Source organism: Aulonocara stuartgranti, assembly GCF_965226115.1.
Source record: "Aulonocara stuartgranti genome assembly, chromosome: 3".
In the NCBI taxonomy this organism is placed as follows: Eukaryota; Metazoa; Chordata; class Actinopteri; order Cichliformes; family Cichlidae; genus Aulonocara; species Aulonocara stuartgranti.
Window position 1 is genome coordinate 78,378,112 of NC_138941.1, and position 22,666 is coordinate 78,400,777.

The 22,666-nt window shown below is 41.9% G+C and overlaps 2 protein-coding genes and 2 long non-coding RNA genes across 6 annotated transcripts; 2 read left to right on the forward strand and 2 right to left on the reverse strand.

Annotated features, from left to right (window-relative positions):
• Positions 1 to 7,961: 7,961 nt before the first annotated feature.
• On the forward strand, positions 7,962 to 10,486 carry LOC309703709. 3 transcript variants are annotated; one of them, XR_014275971.1, is made up of 7 exons: positions 7,962 to 8,421; positions 8,515 to 8,757; positions 8,837 to 8,920; positions 9,028 to 9,093; positions 10,148 to 10,208; positions 10,306 to 10,356; positions 10,444 to 10,486. It is a non-coding gene; the product is annotated as an uncharacterized lncRNA (long non-coding RNA). The 3 variants fall into 3 exon arrangements; XR_014275972.1 differs by having other exon boundaries at positions 7,964 to 8,038; positions 8,257 to 8,421; positions 8,515 to 8,920; XR_014275970.1 differs by having other exon boundaries at positions 8,515 to 8,920.
• A 17-nt stretch (positions 10,487 to 10,503) lies between these two features.
• LOC309703740 lies at positions 10,504 to 11,181 on the forward strand. The gene is made up of 3 exons (XR_014276005.1): positions 10,504 to 10,638; positions 10,715 to 10,817; positions 10,931 to 11,181. It is a non-coding gene; the product is annotated as an uncharacterized lncRNA (long non-coding RNA).
• A 4,790-nt stretch (positions 11,182 to 15,971) lies between these two features.
• LOC309703677 (butyrophilin-like protein 8) lies at positions 15,972 to 17,180 on the reverse strand. The gene is made up of 3 exons (XM_082528627.1): positions 17,109 to 17,180; positions 16,112 to 16,438; positions 15,972 to 16,046 (listed from the first exon to the last, which is right to left on the reverse strand). The coding sequence occupies exons 1-3, from the start codon at positions 17,137 to 17,139 to the stop codon at positions 16,024 to 16,026; spliced, it is 381 nt and encodes a 126-aa protein (XP_082384753.1). The 5' UTR covers positions 17,140 to 17,180; the 3' UTR covers positions 15,972 to 16,023.
• On the reverse strand, positions 17,139 to 20,761 carry LOC309703214 (uncharacterized protein; the record flags this gene model as incomplete). Its single annotated transcript, XM_082527926.1, has 5 exons — positions 20,675 to 20,761; positions 19,143 to 19,487; positions 18,927 to 19,052; positions 17,248 to 17,426; positions 17,139 to 17,189 (listed from the first exon to the last, which is right to left on the reverse strand). The coding sequence occupies exons 1-5, from the start codon at positions 20,709 to 20,711 to the stop codon at positions 17,139 to 17,141; spliced, it is 738 nt and encodes a 245-aa protein (XP_082384052.1). The 5' UTR covers positions 20,712 to 20,761.
• Between the last annotated feature and the right edge of the window lie 1,905 nt (positions 20,762 to 22,666).

Genomic DNA, 22,666 nt, shown 5'->3' on the forward strand with positions numbered 1-22,666 from the left:
CCTTTACTGTCTGAAACTGTCCAAAGCTTCCTGATCAACACTTCCTGCTGCACTTTCAGATCCTCTCTCTGCTCACAGGAGAATCAAACCACTGACCTTTGACCTCTGACTCCTCAGCGTGTTTGCTCTGCAGCTTGTAAACGATGACATAATGAAACATGTCGTTACAATAATGTCAGATGTTGGTGTCGCTGACGTTAAAGTCACAGTTGTAGATCACGAGAGCAGAAGTGTCGTGTTCAGGTGTGACGCAGCTGCTGTCATTAGATTTAAATAGAAGCGAGCGTCCAGCCAATGAGATCAGTCCTGCTCTGTGTGCTCTCTCCTGGTTGGTCTGTGGATGTTGTCATTACAGGTTATTTCAGTGCGGTTGGGGGTGTAGCGTCCTGATGGTGTTCCTCCTTCAGCTCGGCTCTGTCGGGGTCGTAGGTCCAGTGTTTGAGTTTCTGTAACTTCTTCATGTTTTTGGTGAAATGTTCCTGGTTCCTGTTACCATGACGTCTCAGTGTTGTGTCTCTGGGCTTCTTGTAGGTGACGTCTGGTTCTTTTGTCCTCCTGGTCCTCTGTGAGTTTTGTCCTTTGGTGTCCCTGTTATGAAGTCAGTCAGGTGTCTCTGTTTGGGCACCTGTGTGAGGTTAGTCTCTGTGTTATTGTGAGTCTCTGGTCTCGTGCACTTTGTGTTGTCCTGATTCTCTCCTGCTGTGTGTTTATTGTCTCCTGTTGTTCATTTCATGCTTCACACTCATGCTGTGTGATCTCTCACACAGCATGAGTGTGCTCTGTGTTTCTGTTACACTTCCCTAGTTTCTTCATTTAGTGCATGTTGTTGTATTGAGACTAGTTTGAGTTTATCAGGCAGTCGCATTCATGTTTCCACACTTTCATTCATTCATTCACCTCAAAAATGAATTGGAGATTACTGATGGATGAGTGAACAGATCAGAGACTCTGTAGAGTTTAACGTTTTTAACCTTTCGAGTCATCGAGAGGCTCCATCAGCTCAGTGGTGAGGTTGTTGTCAAAGCCCTCAAAGCCCTTTTAACCAATAGAGCTCATCCAGGTCTTTAACAGAAGCTGCAGGTTAACTCTACAGATCCAACAGCAGCGTGATAAAGAACGATACATTCGTTCAGACTACAATAAACACATTCAGTTACAGAGTCACAGGTAAGGGTCTCATACTGTGATGTAGTGCAGGAACGTTAATATTTACAGTAAAGTAGAAATGAAGCTGGTTAAAAACAAAGTCAGGCTGACATTGTGTGAGAGAGGAGTGCAGACTGCATTAATAACTAACATGTACACTATAAACACAACTGCATGAAGGTGAAATACAAACCATGTTTGGGCTCTTGTGGCTCACAGGTGAGTTCAGGCTGAAGACTCGTCATCCAGACTGATGGAGAGCAGCAGGAAGCACTTCCTGAAGTAGCACTAAAGCTTGTGAATGAATTGTTTCACAGCACGTGCAGTCCCATTAAGAGATTAAAGACAAATAAAAGACTTTAAACGAGCCTCACATGTACAGGTAGGGAGTGGAGTGAAATTAAAATGGGCTAATGTGCTCAGACTTGTTGCAGTTAAAGACGTGCTGCAGCACAAGCTGCAGACTCATAATGGATGCATCAGTAACCCCACAATAAAGTGCGTTACAACAATCCAGCCTAGATGCAACAAAGGCGGGTTACTGTCTCAAAAAGCTGTTTGGATCAAACAGGAAGTCGCCCCGTGTCTTTTATTGCTAGGAAGGAAGCTTTTTATGCAAGAAGGGAGCAAGAAGGTGAGATGTTGAGGGGATCCTCACATGCATTATTCTCTCTCATGGACAAAATGATTCAAAGCTGTCCAGAGAGACGAATCCCCGATGCTGCTAGAATGCTTGGTGATCAATTAGCTGAAGGTGCTGATGGACACTTTCATCTTCTTCCCGTGCTAAACCACCATGCTTAAAAGTGTTTGAGTTCACTGAAGGCTCAGCGTGAGCAACATGTTGTGAGGAAGTCTGTTGTTGCGTGTTGTCTTCACTGATCTCTGATGTATGTAAGGCTCTGGTCTCCTTCTCTGTGGTCCTCTGATGCTGTGTTGAAGCTCTCTGTGGACCAGGGTTGTTGCTCTGACTGCAGCAGCTTTCCTTTGGTTTGCTGGTGGTGTGCGTGCTGATCCAACATCAATGTGCTGTGACTGGTGAACAAATGCACATGTGTGTAACCATGTTATTGTAGTTTTACTTTGTCTGCACTAAATGAGTCAGTTTGGCCTCATTTTCACCAAACAGAAACTTGTTTCTGTGACTGAGTTTGATCTCATCTCCTCTGCACATGTTAATGTGACTCATCAGGTCCAGCTGCCCATCAGGAAGCTTCTGTGTAGAACAAAGGAGGTGAAACGGACTAACTCGGTGGGGGAGGGGCTTCCTGCTTCCAGGAAAAGGTCCGGCTGTGTATCCTTGCTGATGGTCATCATCAGTGTGTGTGGAGTAAACAGCTATAACACAGTGGTCAGCACAGACTCCTGACTCCATCACCTTCATCCTGAGCTGATGGAGTCCTGACACCCGCTCAGTGTGTTTAACATTTTTCTCTGTGTGTGGATTTAAATGTTTGTCCGTTTGTCCTGCAGCGTCAGCTTTTGGTCCTGCACAGTGCTGCGACTCTCAGCTTGTGTTTTTATCCTGCACGTCTCTACATGATGCTCCTGAAACTGTTTCCTTTCCTGCTTCATCTTTTTCCTTAAAAGGAGTTTAGACCGCGAGTCGTTGCTGATAAAGGGAAGTGATGGACTTTCAGTCTGTGCTGGTGATGATGAGCAGCTCTCAGGCAGGACCAGTATCATGGGCATGAACAGAGTCAGGATCAGCTTTACCATAAACACAGACAGCTGACAGATGTTGATGTGATGAGCTGTTGATGCTACATGTCTGCTGTGTGCTGCTGTGATTGGGCAGCTCTGCATCATAGGTCCACCCAGCAGCGTACACAGGCCTTGAAGGGTGGAGAAGGAGGAGCTTATCAGAGCGCACTGGGATGTGATGGAGCTGTTGTGCAGTTGCCATGGTGATGCTAGCATAGTATAGTGTGTATATGTGAGGACTCAGGAGAGGCCCTCTCTCTCTCGCTGTCTTATTTCTTGTGCTCGGCCTCGTTGTGTTGAAGCTCTGACAGCCTGAGGTTACTTTGCACAGACTGTTCATGTCTTTATCACAGAGCAAACTCCAGCAGAGTCAGCAGATCATATCAGTGGTGTTGGGAAGACGGAGGTCTGGGCTTCTCTACTTAGAGAACACGAGCAGATAATTGGAAGAAGAAGAATCAGGAAGTTGAAATTCTGACTTTGTGTTTTCAATGGTAGAAAAGATGTTTCAGTCTTCTTTTGTCCTTTCCCCTCACACACTTAGATTGCTCCTCAGAGGCAGGGCCGTGCAGAGACGTTTGAGGGGGCTCAAAGTTAAAAAACCAGGCTGGAGAACAACAACACATTCATCAAGAACCTCATATGGAAGGACATCATGTTACATCACTGTGATCATGTGGGGACGATGCAGAGCAAACGTAGCCTGTGTTTTACCTGATGGGTACAATGTTGCTGTCGGTCTGAGACATTACAGAGTCCACAGGAGAGATGGGAGCTGATTAAACACGTGTTATGAGATAATAATAAAATGACAGTGCTTGGAAACACAAGGCAACAAAACTGTGAGAAATCAACTCTGCCTGTGAATCACTGTCTGACTCTCTTGCTCCTTCCATCTTCTCTCCACGTGCTGCCCATCTGAGAACACTTTGCTATTGTATTGATCTGTTACTTAAGTATCCACACATGACACCTTTACACCTGATCCATAATAAAGTAATGATAGAAAAACATTATAGAAACAGAGCCCTGCAGCTTACTGTGAAACTAAAGATGTTCCCTAAAACGGTGCACAGACAACAACAACAACAACAATCTTTATTTATAGAGCACGTTTAAAAGCCTTGGGCATACCAAAGTGCTTTACATAAAACAATTAAAGGTTAAAAAAAGGAGCTTATCAGAGCACACTGGGATGTGATGGAGCTGTTGTGCAGTTGCTCCTCAGAGGCAGGGCCGTGCAGAGACGTTTGAAGGGGCTCAAACCTACAGACCCCTGCCTGCTGTACCCAGTGAGCTGGCAGCTGACGAGCATCACACAGGTGATGTTTGTCGTGCTGTTGCACACACAGCACGCTCGTCTGTTTCAATTCATCAGTTGCCACAAAACAGCTGAACGTGTCCATAATAAGCTGACACTGCTGTGTGTTACAGGCTACAGTGTGCGCTGTTCACCTGCTTACTGGTTTCCTTTGCATCAGTCTGTCTCCCAGTTTGTCCTACAGCACCCATGTGGCTCTTTGTGAGCTCGTTCCCACCTCGTAACCAGTGCGCTCTGCCGTTAAGAGCGATCATTGGTTAATGGTAGTCATGTGACTGCTGCGAGCCAGCTCATTTTATTTAACAAATTGTGATTAATAGTTAAATATTATTGTTGAGGGGCACAGACAGGACTCCACACACACATGAAAAGAAAAAACCCTCAAGAAAAGGCCACTGGTGGGACCCATAAAGAAGCGCTCAAGCCCCTCCCACCCCCCATGCCTGCTTAGATATGCCAGATGTTCTGATGTGCTGATGAATTTGAAGTGATTTAGTTTGAGGAACTGATCTGGAATTGCTCTAAAGATTTTCAGTGTTTGTTTGCAGCCTGGTGAGCCTCTGTTTTCATACCCGTCATGTTGCTGACGCGATGCCAGATGATGTTTCTGCAGCTCTTTATTTTTATTCATATAAAACATGGAGTTTGTTGTCATGTTTGCCTTTTGCTGCCAGCAGGTTCAAATCAGCCTTTTTTAATATTTTCTCAGTTTAAACATTTGATGTTTTTTCTCAGTCGTCTTGAGATTTTGTTTCATTTCTGAGATCATCACATTCTTTCAGTGCCATGATCCACAGACAGGACAGACTCAAAGACATCAAACTCATGTTTGGATCTGTGTTCGTTCATTATCTGATGCTCGTCAGCTGCAGAAATCCTCTCAGGAAAAGAGTTTCAGCTTTTCTTCAGGGTCACAGTGATGCGTTCAGGAACACCTGTGAAACACAGCAAACTGAGTTCTGCTTCTCTCAGTGGGACGCTCGAGTGTTTGGGTCCCTCTGTGGTTCACTTTGCTGGCCTCTAGTGGGCACGAGGTGAACTCATCATGTTGGTGTCAGCTGTATTTGACAGCAGCCACCAGTCTGCAGTTCTGTATTTGAACCTTTGAATCTCCACAAGTGCAGATATGAAACACAGCTGGGAATGATTCTTTTTGTGTATGTGGACGTAGTCTGTGGGTGGCAATAATGGGGGTGCCCCACCTTTTCCCCTATGACAGCCTCCCCCACTTAACCCTGAGCTGGACAAAGAGAAAACGACGTCTTGTATTTGGCAGCTGTTACATCAGACACTGTGACACAAACACCTGATGACTGAACAGGTTTCCTGACAAACTCATTTTTATTTTGCTCTGAGACATTTTCACTCACACAGCCAAGGGCGCAGATTTGGCACGGACGGAAGGGACGTGTCCCCACCAATAATTTGATCTGTTCGAGTAAAGAAAAACAACCCGATAGAAAGAAAAAAAACGATCTCCCAGCGGTGCAGAAAGAGTTAAATTACATTCTTTACTGGAGTGCTACGTCATGTGACAAATATGGCCAATGTGATTGGCTGAGCCTTTCAGGGAGCTCTGTTTAGTTTTAGCAGCGGCAAGCCTGCGCTGTGAGGAGGAGAGGAGGATGGCAGCAAAGAGAAAGAACCTGGATATAAGAAAGTATTTTTCAGAGAAACCTGTGAGTCACTTAAAGCCAAGTTAACACATAAAATGTGTCCGTCACAATAACGTTACAGGCTATGCTAGGCTTTGGCCCACATCAGTCTAAAACTGTATGTAACCATGAATAACGTGTTTTGTAAACTGCACAACAGGCAGCACTGTTAGTTCTCTCAGTCTCAGAGCAGCATTTCTAATTTTGATTGAAACTGTCAGAGGAAACGGAGCCTCGAGCAGCCCGGATATTAGTTTACAGAGGCTGTTAGAATTATATGTCTAACATTAAAATGTTGGTGACACAATAATTTCATCCTAATGGCACTGATATATTCATAGGGTTAATTTTTGAGACAAAATATCATGAGGTAGTCACGATTTTGCAAATATTCCACCTTGTAGTGCAGTTTGCACAAATTGTTGTAAAAACGCACTCAGCCTACAAACATTACTGATCAGTCAAGATCTGCACAAAGTGACAGAAACACTGAAGCAGCTCCACATTTTATTCTTATTGTCATGTATGTCCTATTTGTCAGGTGACAGAACCAACACAAAGCTCAGAGAGCAATGGTGACACAAGGTCACAGGTGGAATTGGATGATGACTTGTTGGTTCATTGTTGTATTTGAAGCACATGTGTGACTGCATGTATGTGGAGTGTCTCACTGTTATTGATCAGGTGACAGAGGCAGCTCTGCCATGTTGTAGCTCGGAGGTGAAGAGGCGAGCTCACAGGTGACTGACTGATGATGTGGTGCTGTAGATTAACTAGTATTTATTATCATGACAATTATCAGGCTGCTTTTAGTCATCCCAGTATCCTCAGTTGGGGCTGAAAGAAGCTTCAGTGCTCTCAGAAGACTAAAAACATGGCTAAGGTCAACAATGACTCGAATGAGATTAAACAATGCTGCTGTGTGTCCACCAGGAGAGACTGGACAGTATAGATGGAAAACCAGTATCCCAGCAGTTTATCTCAGTTAACGAGAAGAGCAGGCCTGTGTTTGGCTCCTTCACATAGTGGACATTGAGTTGTTGTGTGGGACACCAGTAGTATTAATGTCTGTTGCTGTAACAGTAGCTCATGCTTAGAATAGAAAATCCCAACTCATTGATCTGATCGGGGCAATAGTGTGGCTAAAATATTGCATAATTTTGCTGACAGATCTTTTACTTTGTGGTAATCTTAGATGGACATAAACCACCAGGTCATTCAGTGCTAATGTATCAGAGATGTTCAAATCAAATCAAAATTTATTTATATAGCACATATTAAAACAACAGTGTTGACCATAGTGCTTCACAGTCAGTAAAAGCATGAGACAGTTAAAAAAAACAATAAAAGAGGACAACAAACAATAGGTAACAACACAACAAGCTAAAACAGCCAACTAGACAGAATCAAAAGCCAAAGTAAAAAAATAAGTTTTAAGACGTGATTTAAAAGACTGGATAGACTCGGCTGTGCGAATATAAACAGGGAGGTTATTCCAGAGTCTGGGTGCCACGGATGCAAAGGCCCGGTAACCTCTCGACTTCATTCGAGACCTAGGTTGTGCTAGGAGCCTGTGATTGGACGATCTAAGTGCTCTGTTGGGATTGTATAAGTGGAGTAGTTCAGAGAGATAGCTGGGCGCTAAATTATTCAGAATATTAAAAGTGAACAACAGAATATTAAAATCTATACGATATTTAACAGGGAGCCAATGTAGTTTGGCTAAAATTGGAGTTATGTGTTCATGGATTCTCGTACCTGTTAAAAGGAGAAGGGTCTGGCTGCAGCCACTGTGGAGCTCCACAGTAACCGGATACACGTGACCTCCACACTAACCGGAAACACGTGACCTCCACAGTAGCCGTAAACACGCATGGATACCGTGGAAGTCTTGCAAGTTGATCGCAAAGGTTGGGACAGAGTCTTTCTTAAATAAATTTGCCGTTAGTGATTTCATAATTCTAGGAATCGTCTAGTTTTCGTACAATGATCATGTTGCCACTTTTTTTGCGTTACAACAACATTCCTTCTTGTTTTAATGTTTTTTCATCGTGCTCCATGGCAGAGAAACACACAGATCAATATCTCATTTGTTCCTATCTGTGTGTGCATATTCTTTTCTTTGTGTACCTAGCCCCACAGGTGTGCAATAAACCCAGAGAAATCACTGAAACGGTGTTGAACCCAGCACCTTCAATGTCTGGTGACACTGGTAAAATTTCTTATTTTGAATAGTGATTGTCATATATAGGTGAAATAATAATCTTGCATTCATTATCTTGTTGTAGTTGATGGCTCATAAACGAATTTGTTACATGCTGTTTCAAATGAATTTCCTTCTATAGATAGTGCTTATTTTTCTTGCATTTGTATGTATTTAATGTGCATTCTATGTAGTGTTTTGTCTGAAACCTGTTAAAATCCCTATAGGACCTCAGGAAAGAGTTGACAACAAGAAAGCCAATAGAAGGTCTCAACAGATGCAACTTTTCCTGACCTGTGTGGACCACCGTGCGAACTCTGACAAAGCCTGAGAACATTTTGGCCAGCCGTTCATCATGGTGTTTTGTACCGCACCCTGGCCAACAACAGCTTGTATGTTAAAGTTTTCAGATGTTGCAAAGTGCAACTTTTAGTGCTTATCTGATTTGGTCATCCACAGTCTATGACACCTCTCTGTTTTTTTAGCTCAACTATGTTCTGGACATCAGCAGACCCAAAGATGAGCTGATTGTTGAAACGTCTTCTGGATGCCTCATGCGGGCAGACTTTTGGACACTGGGTTTAAACAAACAAATGGAATCGACTGTAAGTATTATTTTTTCTATGAATATGAAATAATAAAGTGTACATTCATTTTTTTCATGATTTTTTCTGTTTCAGATTGGAAATAGCTGTTTTGAGCTTATCACTAAAATTGTCCAGTCAAAGGTACTGTATGTTGTATATGATGATTGTCAAGCTTTAATTTAGAGAGTTGTTGTTTTAAATGTTTTTGTTTACATTCTAGGGGATAAGCATTTACATAGAAAATCTGTATGTCACCCGGACTTGGCTTGCACCCTATGGCTGTGATCCATTGCAGTCCTTTCCTGTAAGTGTACCGTCCTTTAAAGAAACAAGCAAGTAATCCAAATGATTTTTTTTATAACTTTGGTGAGAGTTCATATACAGGATACTTAAAAAACAATTCTGTTTCAGACTGATGCTCAGAGGATGCACATCATAGTTCTCCCTCTCTGGACCCCTGGTCATTTCCAGTTGTGTGTAAGTCTTGTTTTTTGACACGTACAAACTGTTAGAATTTTGCTATGTGTCTGAGATGTATTCAAGCTTTTATGACGCAGTTTCAAAAGTCTTTGATTGTGATCGCTTGCAATGACATTGTTTTCAGGTTTGAAGTCATGGCTAACTGTCTTTTAGGTACTGAAGCCACCTCAAAGAGAAATCCTCTTTCTTGACCCAATAAACACCAAGGCAGGATTTGGTGGCCAACAATATGTTTCACTTTTGAGGTCACATTTTTATAAGCATTTTTGGTTTGTTCCGGAGTTTTCAGGAACCTGTTCAGTGTTCCAGGTTAAGTGCATCCCAGATCATGTTCTGCTGATCTTGAGTGTTCACACATACAGTACACTCACATGCTTTTTTTATAAACTATATCAGCAAGTTTCTGTGTGGAGTTTGCATGTTCTCCCCGTGTTTGCGTGGGTTCTCTCCGGGTACTCCGGCTTCCTCCCACCGTCCAAAGACATGCAGCTTGTGGGGATAGGTTAATTGGATAATCCAAATTGCCACTAGGTGTGAATGTGCGAGTGAATGTGAGTGTGAATGGTTGTCTGTCCCTGTGTGTTGGCCCTGCGACAGACTGGCGACCTGTCCAGTCTGTCGCCCTATGACAGCTGGGATAGGCTCCAGCGACCCTGAAAAGGAGAAGCGGAAGCGAATGGATGGATGGATGGATATATCAGCATGATGCTTCAACATTTTATTCTATTTCTCATCTTCACATTATGATCAAGTCAGTGATGCTGTCTTTAGATGACTTTCAGACATAAATAGGGTCTTCAAATGTTCTAGTTTAACATAAAAGACCATTAAAAATGAGTTTATAAAATATGCCAACCTTAACTTAAAGCTGTAAATGCTTTATTTTGACCAACTGTGAGCATGTGACTGTACTTTTTCATTTTGTTATGCTGTTTTGTTGAGGTCGTGTTCCTAAGGCCTGTAGTTACAGTTGGTGCTATTAGCAATAAACATTTCACACCCATCATGATGACATCTGTTAACTTGTGAATGTAACTGTCTTTAAAAAAAGGAATCTTGCAGTGAAGATCATTCCCGGGCAGTGGTCAGAAAAAAAGAGCTTTGACTTGAAGGTATGTGCTAGTTTAAGTGTATGGTGAATGATATGAATTACACTAGTCTTCTTTTAAGGGATTTTATTAACGAGCCTTTATTTTCAATGTAATACAGGGTTTTCCAAGCCAAGACTATGGAGTTGACTGTGGGATCTTCATGCTGATGGTAATTTTCTCTTCTCTTCTTGAGATTCATACAGAAGCTAATTTAAGCTTCTAAACAAATGACATTTTTATTTTTTCTTCCAAATAGTCTGCTCTGTACGTGGCACTGGATGCACCATATTGACTATACTATAGTAAGTATTCTATTTACTTTCACAGCAATGGAGTCTTGAATCTTTTGAAAGTTGTTAAATATGTTTCATATTAATATTTTACAGTCAGACATGCCCTACTTGTGTAAATGGTGGTGCTTGCTGTTGATGGAGAACTTTGATCTCAGGAGGTATTTATATTTTGACTTCTGTTCTATGTTGTGTCAAAGTTTACACACCTTAACAATATCAACAATTTCTGTTAAGCTCTGGCAAGCTATTTGCACACTGGAGAGAGGAAGCCAAAGCTGTGCTTGCAGGACAACACGTGCCCATTGTCAGACTGAAAAAGTTCCAGGAAGTCAGTCATGTCAGTATTCACTTTAAACAGTAATTACATGGTTAGTGACATTTGAATAACTGTTAAAAACTGTTGTGCAACAGAGAAATAACTATGTTTTCATCCCCGTTTGCCTGACACAGGAGCCAGCAGTTGTTGAAGATCTGCGTCCTGCTGTGCAGTGGGTTGTCCAAAATAAGGCACTTTTCCGTGGACACGTAACAATGCCCAAATATGTGTCCTTAAATCAAGGGGACCAGCAGAGGGTCTTAAGAGACATGTCAGAGGAAGAAGACACCGGAGCAAGGGACTTGTTCCTCTTTGTTTTTCAGTTTGCAGAGGACATGGAGCTCTTTTTGAAAGCATGTGCTGATGAGCAGGGGCTAAGGGTCAGTGCTATGACATGTAATGGACAAATGAAGGCACTGGCTGTGTTTGTTTGTTTGTTTGTTTGTTTGTTTAATATGTTGTTGTTTTTTGTTTTGTTTTTTGCATAGTACAAAATTCCAATTAAACTTATTTCAAAATGTTGTTCACTTGATTCTGTGTCCATACTTATAATAAAGGATTACAGTGAAACAGCATTAAATGTAAATGTAACAGCATTTTTTTTAAACTTGTATTTTCAAAATAAAAAGCTTATTGTTGATATTAACAGTAAAGAATTGTAATCAATAATATTTTTATACATTTTAAACATTAACACTCTGGGCTCTATCCTGGCCATCTGTGGACACTTCACTTATTCTTTTTTTTGACTACTGCACTGCAGTGGACCAAAAGAATGACACGGGTTTGATCTTAAGGATCTAATAGTTGTGTGTTGTGCATGACATTGCCACACAAATATGTATTTGCAAGATAGAGTAGAATAAATATTACACAGGCTGCAGTGAATCTCTGTTGATACAGACTGTTGAGCTTTGAGTTTCCCAGTCAAACTTAGCTTTGAAGCACCTGCTAAAAACACTTTTACTCTTGTACATTTCATAACAAGACACCATAGCCGAAATATTAACAAAATATATATTATTAAAAAATTCAAAGCTGCACATACAGCAACAAACACCGTTAGTAAATGTGTCCTGGAGTTTCTGCAGGTGCAGAAAGTGCTGCTGCTGTAAGTCAGCCTAACAGCTTCCAGATCACTTTTCTGGAAAGATGGTAGGAAGGGCATCACTGCTCATTTCTACAGTCTCCCAGATCTTGGAATACAATCCCTTTGTACCATGAAACCACTTCGCAGTACTAGGAGTCCACTAAAACCTATAAAGAGAGTGATCCTGGAAGAAATGGGGCACACACTAGTGACCTCAACAATTGCAAGACAGCCTTTTCCCCGATGCTCAGATGGGGAAAAAAAGGAAGTTTCATGAAAACATTAGGACTTTATCACCGTTTTATCTGAAAAGTTAATGGTAATATATAACCTAACTGGCTATAAAGAGTAAAAAATTTAGATACAATTTTGATTTTGATGAAAAGGACTGGTGCTATTTTAAAGAGTCACGTCGGTAAAAGTAGAAAAATGTTTTAAGAAATCTACATTTTATAGCATTTTGTGAACATACACAAAAAGTGGCCATTTTTGGCAACAAACAAGCTGAGAGTTTATTTTTTGCTCTCCTTGAACAAAAATAATAGTGCATAATAATCAATGTTGATGTTAATCAATTAGATGTCCCAGACTCTACTATTAATAATACAGCAGTCCCTCGTTTATCGCTGGTGTTACGTTCTAAAAATAACCCGCGGTAGGTGAAATCCATGAAGTAGCCAACTTTATTTTTTACAATTATTACAGATGTTAAGACTGTAAAACCCCTCACTACATGCTTTATACACTTTTCTCAGACAGACATGAACATTTTCACACTTTTCTCTTTTGTTTAAACACTCTTAGAGTTCAAACCTTCGTAGAAACATAAGTCCAGTATTATGGAATGAAACCTAAAGGTGCATTTGAGGGTGCAAAACGTTTCGTCGGCATTGTTGTGTTTGTTTGGGAGAAAACTTACAAACATACAGTACAGCACTTCAGAGTTACACTGCTAGCGATCGAAGATTTATGTAAATTCGACAAGCTAAACGCATTCTGTACTGTACAGCAGGAGTCCCGAACCTTTTTGCACCACAGACCACTTTAATGTCAGACAATATTTTCAGGGAACGACCTTTAAGGTGTCGCGGATAAATACAACAAAAGAATTAAAAAAAGAAACTGTGGTATTTTGTAAATATAATAATAAACGTGACTTGAGCTGTGTGCCAACAACAATGACAGTGACATCCTCCTCTCTGCTTCTTAATGCTCTCTGGTCGCTATGGTAACGCGTAAATAGTTCTTTCAAAATAAGACACACAACTACAACCATACATTTCACATCGGAGGATCAACTATCGCAGAACGGTACCAAAGGACTCACGGACCGGGACCCGTCCGTGGGCCTATTAGGGACCGCTCCTGTACAGGAGACACTGGACTAGATTGATTGACAATGGTCTACAGCAATCAGAACGCACAACACGATGTACTGTAAAACAAATAAATAAATCAGCGAAACAGCAAGTGTCGCGGAAGGTGCGCCGCGTTATAGCGAGGGACCACTGTACACTTTTGGCCACGAACAATTTAGGGGATGGTGAATTTTTTTGAACAAACCCAGAGTGTTAAAACCCCCCCACTTAAAACCATTTTTCTTTCTCAGCAGCATCAATAGTAACAAAAACGCAATTTAGTTTTCGCTGTCAAAGTCGATTTAACTGAAGTTACGTGTTTCCGGTTACCGTGGAGGTCACGTGTTTCCGGTTACCGTGGAGGTCACGTGTTTCCGGTTACTGTGGAGGTCACGTGTTTCCGGTTACCGTGGAGGTCACGTGTTTCCGGTTACTGTGGAGCTCCACAGTGGCTGCAGCCAGGTGCTCTTGGTTAAAAGACGCGCAGCTGCATTTTGAATTAACTGGAGCCGGCAAAGAGAAGAGTTTTGGAGGCCCGAGTAGAGGGAGTTACAGTCGTCCAATCTGGATATTCTGCCCTCACTAGGGTGTGAAGCTGGTTTCTAGCTTGGCAGATAGCTAACAGGTCCACAATAAACATCCAGGAGTCAGCGGATACGTTTTAGATGTTTACTGTTGAAGCACTGTAAAACTGGTACAGAAACAAAAATAAAATATTACATTTCTGCTGTAATTGCATTTTCTTTACAACATCAAACATTAAGCCATGCACTACAATGTATATAACACATAAACACAAACTTATCCAAACCCTTTCACTGGTTATTAGGCCCACGCATTTAGCGATTAGCTTAATGCTAACATTACATGGGAAATCCCATAGACGGGCTAACGTGTTAGCATCGCGGCCGTTTTACCTCACAAAAGAAAGTTTTCCACACAAACCTCTAAACTGCTACACAAAACTATCGCGGGAAAGCTTACAAAACAGATAGCAACTACTTACAGGCATGTGCTCTCTCAGGCTCAGCAAGAAAAAGTGAACAAAAAGTGGAACAGACAACAGTTTGGCTATAGGACTGTTTTCCACTGGTGAGGTACTACGGCAAGTCTGCTGGTACAAAAAACACACACCCAAATGATCATGCCTGCCTTAAAGGGGCAGCACACTGGATGTAATAAATGCGTGGATAAGCTTTTCAAGGTCCTTTAAAGGAAGGAACGGCTTTGCTTTAGATATCTGACGCAACTGGTAAAAGCTGTTTTTTTATGTTGGTGTAATGCAACTGAAGTAATGTTGTTAAGTCTTTGAACTCATATTCGTTTATTGTCATGACTGTATTTCAGGGCTGGACTGGCCATCGGGCATACCGGGCATTTGCCCAGTGGGCTGCTCGTGATTTTTCGTTTTTATTGGCCGATGGGGTTTTCTTCCTTTTCTTTTTTTAACGGTATAAATGAGTGGTGGTGGATTGGCCAGTTGGTCATGATCGACTCTGGGCTGGACCAATTACAGCCGAGGAGGTCAAACTTTAAAGTTAAGGTGAAAAGGAACGGGATTTGTGCCGTACTACTTCAGCTAGAAAGTTGCTAATTCAATCATGAAACTGATCAATGATCAGCTGATCGGCTTTTCTCTCTGCGCCAGAAAGAGGAAACCAGCGGAGGTCGAATTAAACAACAGCAGCACGTTTAAGCTTGATCAGCTGTTGTTAGAATTTATTTAATATTAATTTCTAGTATCAGCTGATGTTTGCTGGAGCCACAGCTGTAAAGCTGCTGGTCATGATGTCGGTTTGGATATGTGGTGAGAGGGAAACATGAAGATGAAACCAGGAGATGTCCTTACTGAATCATCAGAGCTGTGATGGAGAAACAGGTTTACCTTTCAGGTGACAGGAATGAGTTGAAGGGAAGTTCTGAACTGTTTCTGTGTGCTACTGTTTAGAATACCAGAATAGGGAAGGTGGTGTAGGTTTAAGCTTATTATTAAAGGATTTTTGACTTATATAATACCATGGTGGGCCGGTCACTAGTCAAAATGCCCATATTTTGTGCCAGTCCAGCCCTGCTGAATTTGAAGGTATTTTTATTTTTGTATGATACCTGATTTATATTGAATATGACTGAAGTAAACTAAAGTCTAAACTACTTAGTCATTTGTTTAATTGTAATTTAGCATTATATAACTCACATATAAAACTATGAATTGTAATTTTAAATGGTTTAAAAGCATGTAGAATAGCATATGTAGGCAAGTACATTTCTCCTTTTTATCAAGAAGCAAAGACAAAAAGGAAAAAAAACTGAATCATTCGTCCCCACCAATGCCAAAACGAAATCTACGCCCTTGCACACAGCTGTGTCCAGCAAGCTCCACCCACTGCTCCTAAAAAGGTGTGGTCAGTGATGGATCTCAGCTTCCCGTGCCCCTCCCCTCCCCTGCAGCCGAGCCACAAACATCCACAGATACACACAGTGTTGTTAACGGTTACTCCACATGCACATGACACTGACACACCTTATATTTGGTCAGACTTACAGAAACAGCCAACAGTGCACTTTCCAAGAACACAGGTTTGTCGGAGTTTATACATTAGCTGTGTGATCATACTGAGAACACACAGGACTCAACAGGCCTCAGTATCAGCTGACAGCATCTTCAGCACCATCTGTTCACTGATGTCCTTCACTGATCAATAATCAAATAAACACATCAAACTGATTGATCAGTGATCAGAGCAGACGGATCAGTGGAGCTGATCCTGATGGCCTCTGCTTATTTCTCGGCCTGATTTTTCCCTGCAGAGGAAACAGAAGAGTCACACCTCACACACACACACACAAACATGAATGAACTAACTAACCTTTGACTGTGAGCCACACCCTCTTGTATCTCCAGGCCTCCTTGCTGTTGACCTCACATCCGTATCTCCCAGCATCTCCCACTTTGAGGTGTCTCAGGGTCAGACTGAGGTCTCCAGACTTCAGAGCGTCTTCATTCATCTCAGTGCGACCTTTGTAATGGTCGTCCTGTTTGTCGGGCCGGTCAGAGCCGTTCTCATACACGTGGACCTTCATGTATTCTGGTTCATAACATTTCCACACCACTTCACTGTCGTCAGGCAGGTTTTCTGTGGTTTGAAAGGGAAGACAGATGGACTCCGCCCCCTCCTCCTCCTCCACCTGACACTCTGAGAGGACAACAAACAACGTGAGCATGTTAACATTTTACTTGTTATTGATGACACACCAGTCGTGGACTTTATGTTTTTACTTAATCCCCCAGTTTTTATGTTGATTCATAAAAGCTGAATCAACATAAAGCGTCTACAGCCTGTTCATAGCCCAGCATCATCCTTAAACCATTGGCTGTCTGAGCGGTGTGTAGACTCATGTGGGTCTCTGAGATTCTGATGAGGAGAGACAGCATCTATCCAGCTTTGGAAGAAGCATTTAGGGAAATCTGTATGCAACACTGAGACCAGGATGTTTCCGGCTCACACGCCTCTCTGCAGACACCTGCTGCTGTTGTAAAGGTTTCCATCACTCGTCTCATTTTAGGACATTGGGAACGAGCTCAGGGTTTGTTTTTGCAACACTATAGCCGGGCTGATAGAGTCAGAGCTCTGAAGTCTTATGTGTGATTCTCTTACACTCATCTCATCTCATGAACGTCCTCACAATATCTGAACCACTACAAAAATGAATCAGATTTACAGTTTCCCACAAACTTATCTTTGAGCCTGGTTGATGCTTTAACTGCTGACATTTACCAGTTTCTCTCCCACAAACTACTTCAGTCATTACAAACCACTGACTTATCAAACACAAACTGTGAATAAGGATCATCTGCATACTGACCTTCGACTTTCAGCTCCACTTTTTTCTCCATCAGGACTTTTCCCTCCCTGCTGTAGGCGGTGCAGGTGTAGGTGTCCCTGTCTGTGTGTGTGGGGTATGTCAGGGTCAGACTGAGGTCTCCAGTCTTCAGCGGGTCTACGATCATTTCTGTTCGGCTCCTGTAACGTCTGTGCTGTTTTTCAGAGTCTTCCTGATACACGTGGACTATCCTGCCATCTCTGTCCTTCCACACGACTTTATTTACCTGAGACAGGTGAACTGTGGCTTTGCAGGGCAGCTTGGCAGACGTCACACCTGAACCCACCTCCACCTCACGAACTGAAAGAACAACCAAGCACAACATGAGCTGCACAGCATCAGCACACTTCCTTTGACAGGATGAAGTGAAATGTTTGCAGTAAAACATGTTGGACTGGTTCCAGTCTGAAACGTGTTCCTTTGCTCCATGAAGAGACTGTGCTGTGTTTGGTGTCCAATCAGCAGCAGAGCTGAACTGAACGTGTCTGCCAGATACCACAGAGTCAAAGCTTTCAGCGTCTCATGGTTTCACTGCAGTCAAAGCTGTGAAGAGTGTAAAAGCTCGAGGGAGAGGTGGACACAGTGTTTCTGTAACACTCATCACACATCTGACTGCACTTACAGTAAACCATGGACAGGGTAAGACATGGACCTGCTGTCCTGATGTTACTCTGTGTTTTCTGAAGTCCTGCTTCCAGCCTGGAGATGAGCTTCTTCAGTGGTTGTCACAGCTTTTTCTATCCATAGGGCCTTTTTTCTTTAACTATTATAAGACTAATCCATCTTACCAAGAGAAGGATCATCAGAGGAGAGCTGAAACTAACAGGTGTGGTTATTGATTGCACCTAACTGTTATGTTATCAGTCAGTTGCATCATCAGTGGATAGCAGGATGGACACTCCTGCAGGCACTTAGAGCTCAGCGCGTCTCCTCACTACCAGCTTTAGTTACTTTCTGTTAGCCTATTGTTGAAATCTCCCAATCCTTTGAATCTTTGGGCTGAAGGAAGGACAATACTCGGTGTATAAATGCTCAATCAACAATCATTTATTTCCATACAATTCAACACTTATGAGCATTAGAACCATCATGATGGGGAGACCTGCATGAAGAGGGTCACAGCAAGTCTCAAAATGGTGACAGGTTGCTCAGCTTCTTATAGCCTCTAGCGGCCCCCACCTAGTCGTAAAAGCCTAAACATTCACATTCTTTCTCTCTTACTAAGTTATGACCTCGGCTCCTTGTTTCTCTGCTCTCTGTAAGGTGGGGGTCTGTCTCTTCTATTATCGGCACAAGGTCCTCTGCACACAACATTCTCTTCATGACTCAGCAGTATGAAATGTCAAGAAACAGTGTAACACATTCAACAGTGTCGAGTAATACAGGTCAATCCAATAGATCTAATGATTTTCACACTCTTTTAAGTCAGAAGTATAATGCAAACTAAAACTACATACTGATCACACCATCTAAACTAAAGGATAATATCTGTCCTACAGCTGTTATCATAATTCAACTACTTTGATTACATATATAAGGTAACATATGGTAACAGAATAATATCACACTATAATGATAATACCAGAAACTTTGGCCCTTCAAACAAAGAGTCGGTCCAGACGTCTTGTACAGGATAACTGGGATCTAACAGTTCTTGGTAACCATCAGTGATGTAAAGATCACTAACAACTCATTCAGGACAGAGACGTCAGCTATGGTGCTGTCAAATCACCAAATCAAACTTTGCTGATTACCTTCAAGGTTCTGATATTTCATCAGATGGTCCAATAAAACACTCACCTTCTTTGTTCTTTAACGTTTTGTATCTACAAGACAGCCATGCAGCAAGCATAACAACCAGAGGAACCAGAGGAACCAGGACACCTGAGAGGACTTTGAACCAGACTGCAGAACGAGGAGGAAGTTCTGTGATCGACACAAAACAAACAACCTGAACATCAACCAACAGATTTTTAGAACTTGCCATTAGCATGCATCTGACCTGACAGCACTGACCTGTGACCTTCAGGTCTACATAGGTCTTGTTCCGATCTTGTCCATGCTTGCGGTATGTGCAGGTGTAGGTTCCACTGTCAGAGACTGTGGGCTTCCTCAGAGTGAGGCTGAGGTCTCCAGTCTGCAGAGCCTCGGCTCTCAGTGATGTTCGACTGAAGTAACGAATGTTCTGATCTTTAAAATCGTCACCACTCGGCAGACGCACGTGGACCGTTGGGTCCTTGAGCTCCTCACGGTCCCACACTGCTGCTGTGGAGTCAATGGTAACATCAGCTTGTACCTGACAGGGCAGCAGGACAGACTCCACCCCCTCATACACCTCCACCCCTGAGGCATGCTGGGAACCTGAGGATAAAAATATAAAGCAGGTGAGTGCTGTGATTCTGTAACAGCTGAGAGACACAGGACATCAGGTAAAGTTCCAAAGAGTTTCCTGATGGTTCACAGATGAACTAAACAGGTAAAGAGGAGCCGACTGAGTCAACAACCAGGAAAGTGAGTGACTCAGTAGAAGCAGACGTCCTCATGTGCAAACATGTCAGCCTGTCTGACTCTGAGCCGTCCCTCTGATGGACACAGCTCTGATGCTGGAACATTTTGTGGATTTGTGTGTGACATGTATACCTATATAACTATATAGACTATCTATCTATGTGCACTGAACATAGATATTTTAACTTTCACGCAGAGTCTTAAGCACATGGTTTATTAAGGGGGTACAGTAACAGTTGATGTACGGGGAGATTTCTCCTGAGTAACTCAACCTCCCCAATACACACTCGTCTTTCATGCAGCACAACCAAAACAGTTACACTGTATGCGTGTCTGTGATTATGTCATACGATATAATCACACACACACACACACACACACACACACACACACACACACACACACACACACAGTGAATTTCCTTTCAGTGTGGAGATGATGCAGCAGAATTTAGCTTTGTGTTGGGTTCTGATGAAAAACAATCAGTAAGGTTTCGTTTGTATATTTACAACAATTAATGCAAAATGAATCAGAATAATCTGAAGGAAGCTGACAAATATGTAAAAGATGCCACTGTGACATGAAACAGGTGAACAGCAGAGATGCAGTTTGTTCACAATAAGTTCAATATGACCTAATGTTATATTAACAAAGTTACCATTGAAATGTTAAGATACTGAAGTAAAAAACTGAAGACACTTACTTCAACCTTCAAATATAAACAGCTTCTAAACAAACTGCTGTGATGTTGTGTTTCATGAGTCATCAACCTGTTCTTCATGAGCTGCTTCAAAATGAATAAAACACTGAGATCTGAGTGAATGTGTGTCAGTGCTTTATTCATGATGAACTAAAACCTCACTGAGCTTCATAGTTCTCAGTTATTTGAGCCACATGGTGGGATCCACCCTGCATCACCCGAGCAGGGAGGGCTTCATTCAGCAGGACACAGAGAGCAGACATCAATGCACTGCATATATAATAACCTGTGTGTGTGTGTGTGCGCACATGCATGCAGAGTATCAGAGCAGCTTTCTTACCGAGTAAGAGGAGCATCAGCATCAGTGGCATCTTCATAAATCTGATCCTCAGTCAGACACACGCAGCAGCACTGCAGACACTCCCAGAGGCTGCTGCACAAACACCAGCTTACTTTCACTTTCATTTTCATGCAAGGGTTAAAAATGATTGATTTTTAGTTTGAGATTTATTATTATTGTTGTTTTTTCTGTCCTGTTCAGCAGCTTTAGAAGGAGAATTATGATCTGAATGCTTCGTCAGTTTATTTATCTTGTATGTGAATAAATAATATGTATTGTGTAACAGTGTTTGAGCTGACAGGCTGGGAGGGGCAGATTATCAAGAAGAAAGAACAAGCTAGAGTGAGAAAGAGAAAGAGAAAAGAGGGAAAATGTGCAGTAAAGCTGTTCAGAGGCTCTGAAAGATAAAATCATCTGAGAGTCCCGATCAAAAGTTTAAGACTGCTTGAAAAATGTCAAAAAATCCTGTTTTGCATGGTTGGATCTTAACAAGGTTCCAAGTAGAGCTTCAACATGCAACAAGAAGAAATGGGAGAAAACAGTTTTTGAGCCTGCAATTTATTTAAAACAATGCTTAAACTGAAACAGGCAGTTTTACAGCTGATCAAAAGTGAAACTGAACAGGAACATGCAACAATGTAACTATGACATAAACATGAACCTGAACAGTGAAAAGCTCTGTGATGTGATGTGACTGGGCATGAAGACAAAACAGACAACCTGACAAGGAATGAACAGAAACACAGAGACTAAGGCTACGTCCACACGTACACGGGTATTTTTGAAAACGCAGATTTTTCTGTGCGTTTGCACCTTTCGTCCACACATAAACGGCGTTTTTAGTCACTGAAAACGGAGATTTTTAAAAACTCTGGCCAGGGTGGATATTTTTGAAAACTCAGTTTTTGCATTGACGTGTGGACGAGAAAAACGGAGAAAATGCAGCGTCAAAGGTGTGCGCATTTTTTGACGTCACACTGTGCGCCACGTTATTGTTTCGGTGAAATGAATTTCTACAATACTGTTACTTGTACTCTCTGCAGTGTTTAAATGCTTATATATACACACAGTTACTGTCCCTCCACACATACGACTCGGTTCTGCTTCTATGCCGCAGCTTTGTTTACTTTTTCCCACCGAGGCTTCTAGACTTCTGATTGGCCAACATTTCTGCACGGTTAGGAATCTAGCGCCACCTGCTGCTTTGGCATGTTCATAGCAGCGTTTTCCTTCATTTCTGCCTTTATGTGTGGACGGGATTATTTTTTAAAACGAAAACGGAAAATCTCCGTTTTCAAAAACACCCGTGTACGTGTGGACGTAGCCTAAATGCACACAAGGAGGTGATCAGGGGAAGTAGAAACACATGAGGAAACAGCTGACTGGAATACACCTGATGACCAACGTTCCCTCTAATGTTTCATGTGTCTGAACACACAAACTCCCTGAGCGGACACTTGGACCACTGTGAGCGACAGCAGACGTGTGCACTGTGGTCACACCAGCATCCAAGTTACATGTTTATTAAAGTAATCAAATTACAGCATTTATGTTAGACTACTTTTAATTAACTGCTTTAGCCCACTTACAATGAAAAATAAAATCTTGTTCATGACCTGTAGCATGTTAACACTATTGGAAGTAAAAATAACTTGAACTCCAATTTTGAAAACACAACTTTCTTTCTTTTTTTTTTTTTTTAAATAAAGCTCTGACTTGTATTGTGAGTCTGTGGTCTGGGAGAGAGTCTGTAACTCTGTCTGCAACATACAGTAAATAATGACCAATGTTGGGCAATTAATTATATAGTTACTTCTTCAAAAAAGTAACTGAGATTTGATAAACAAAGTTTTTTGCAGCTGTTTACCTAAAAATGCAGCCAAGGCGTTTTTACACAAACATTTCAAACTATTTACAGAACAATCAGCTGTTCTGCATCAAATCTGATGCCACACAAATTATTTGTGCCGCTCCAAAAAATAATTTCTGTCC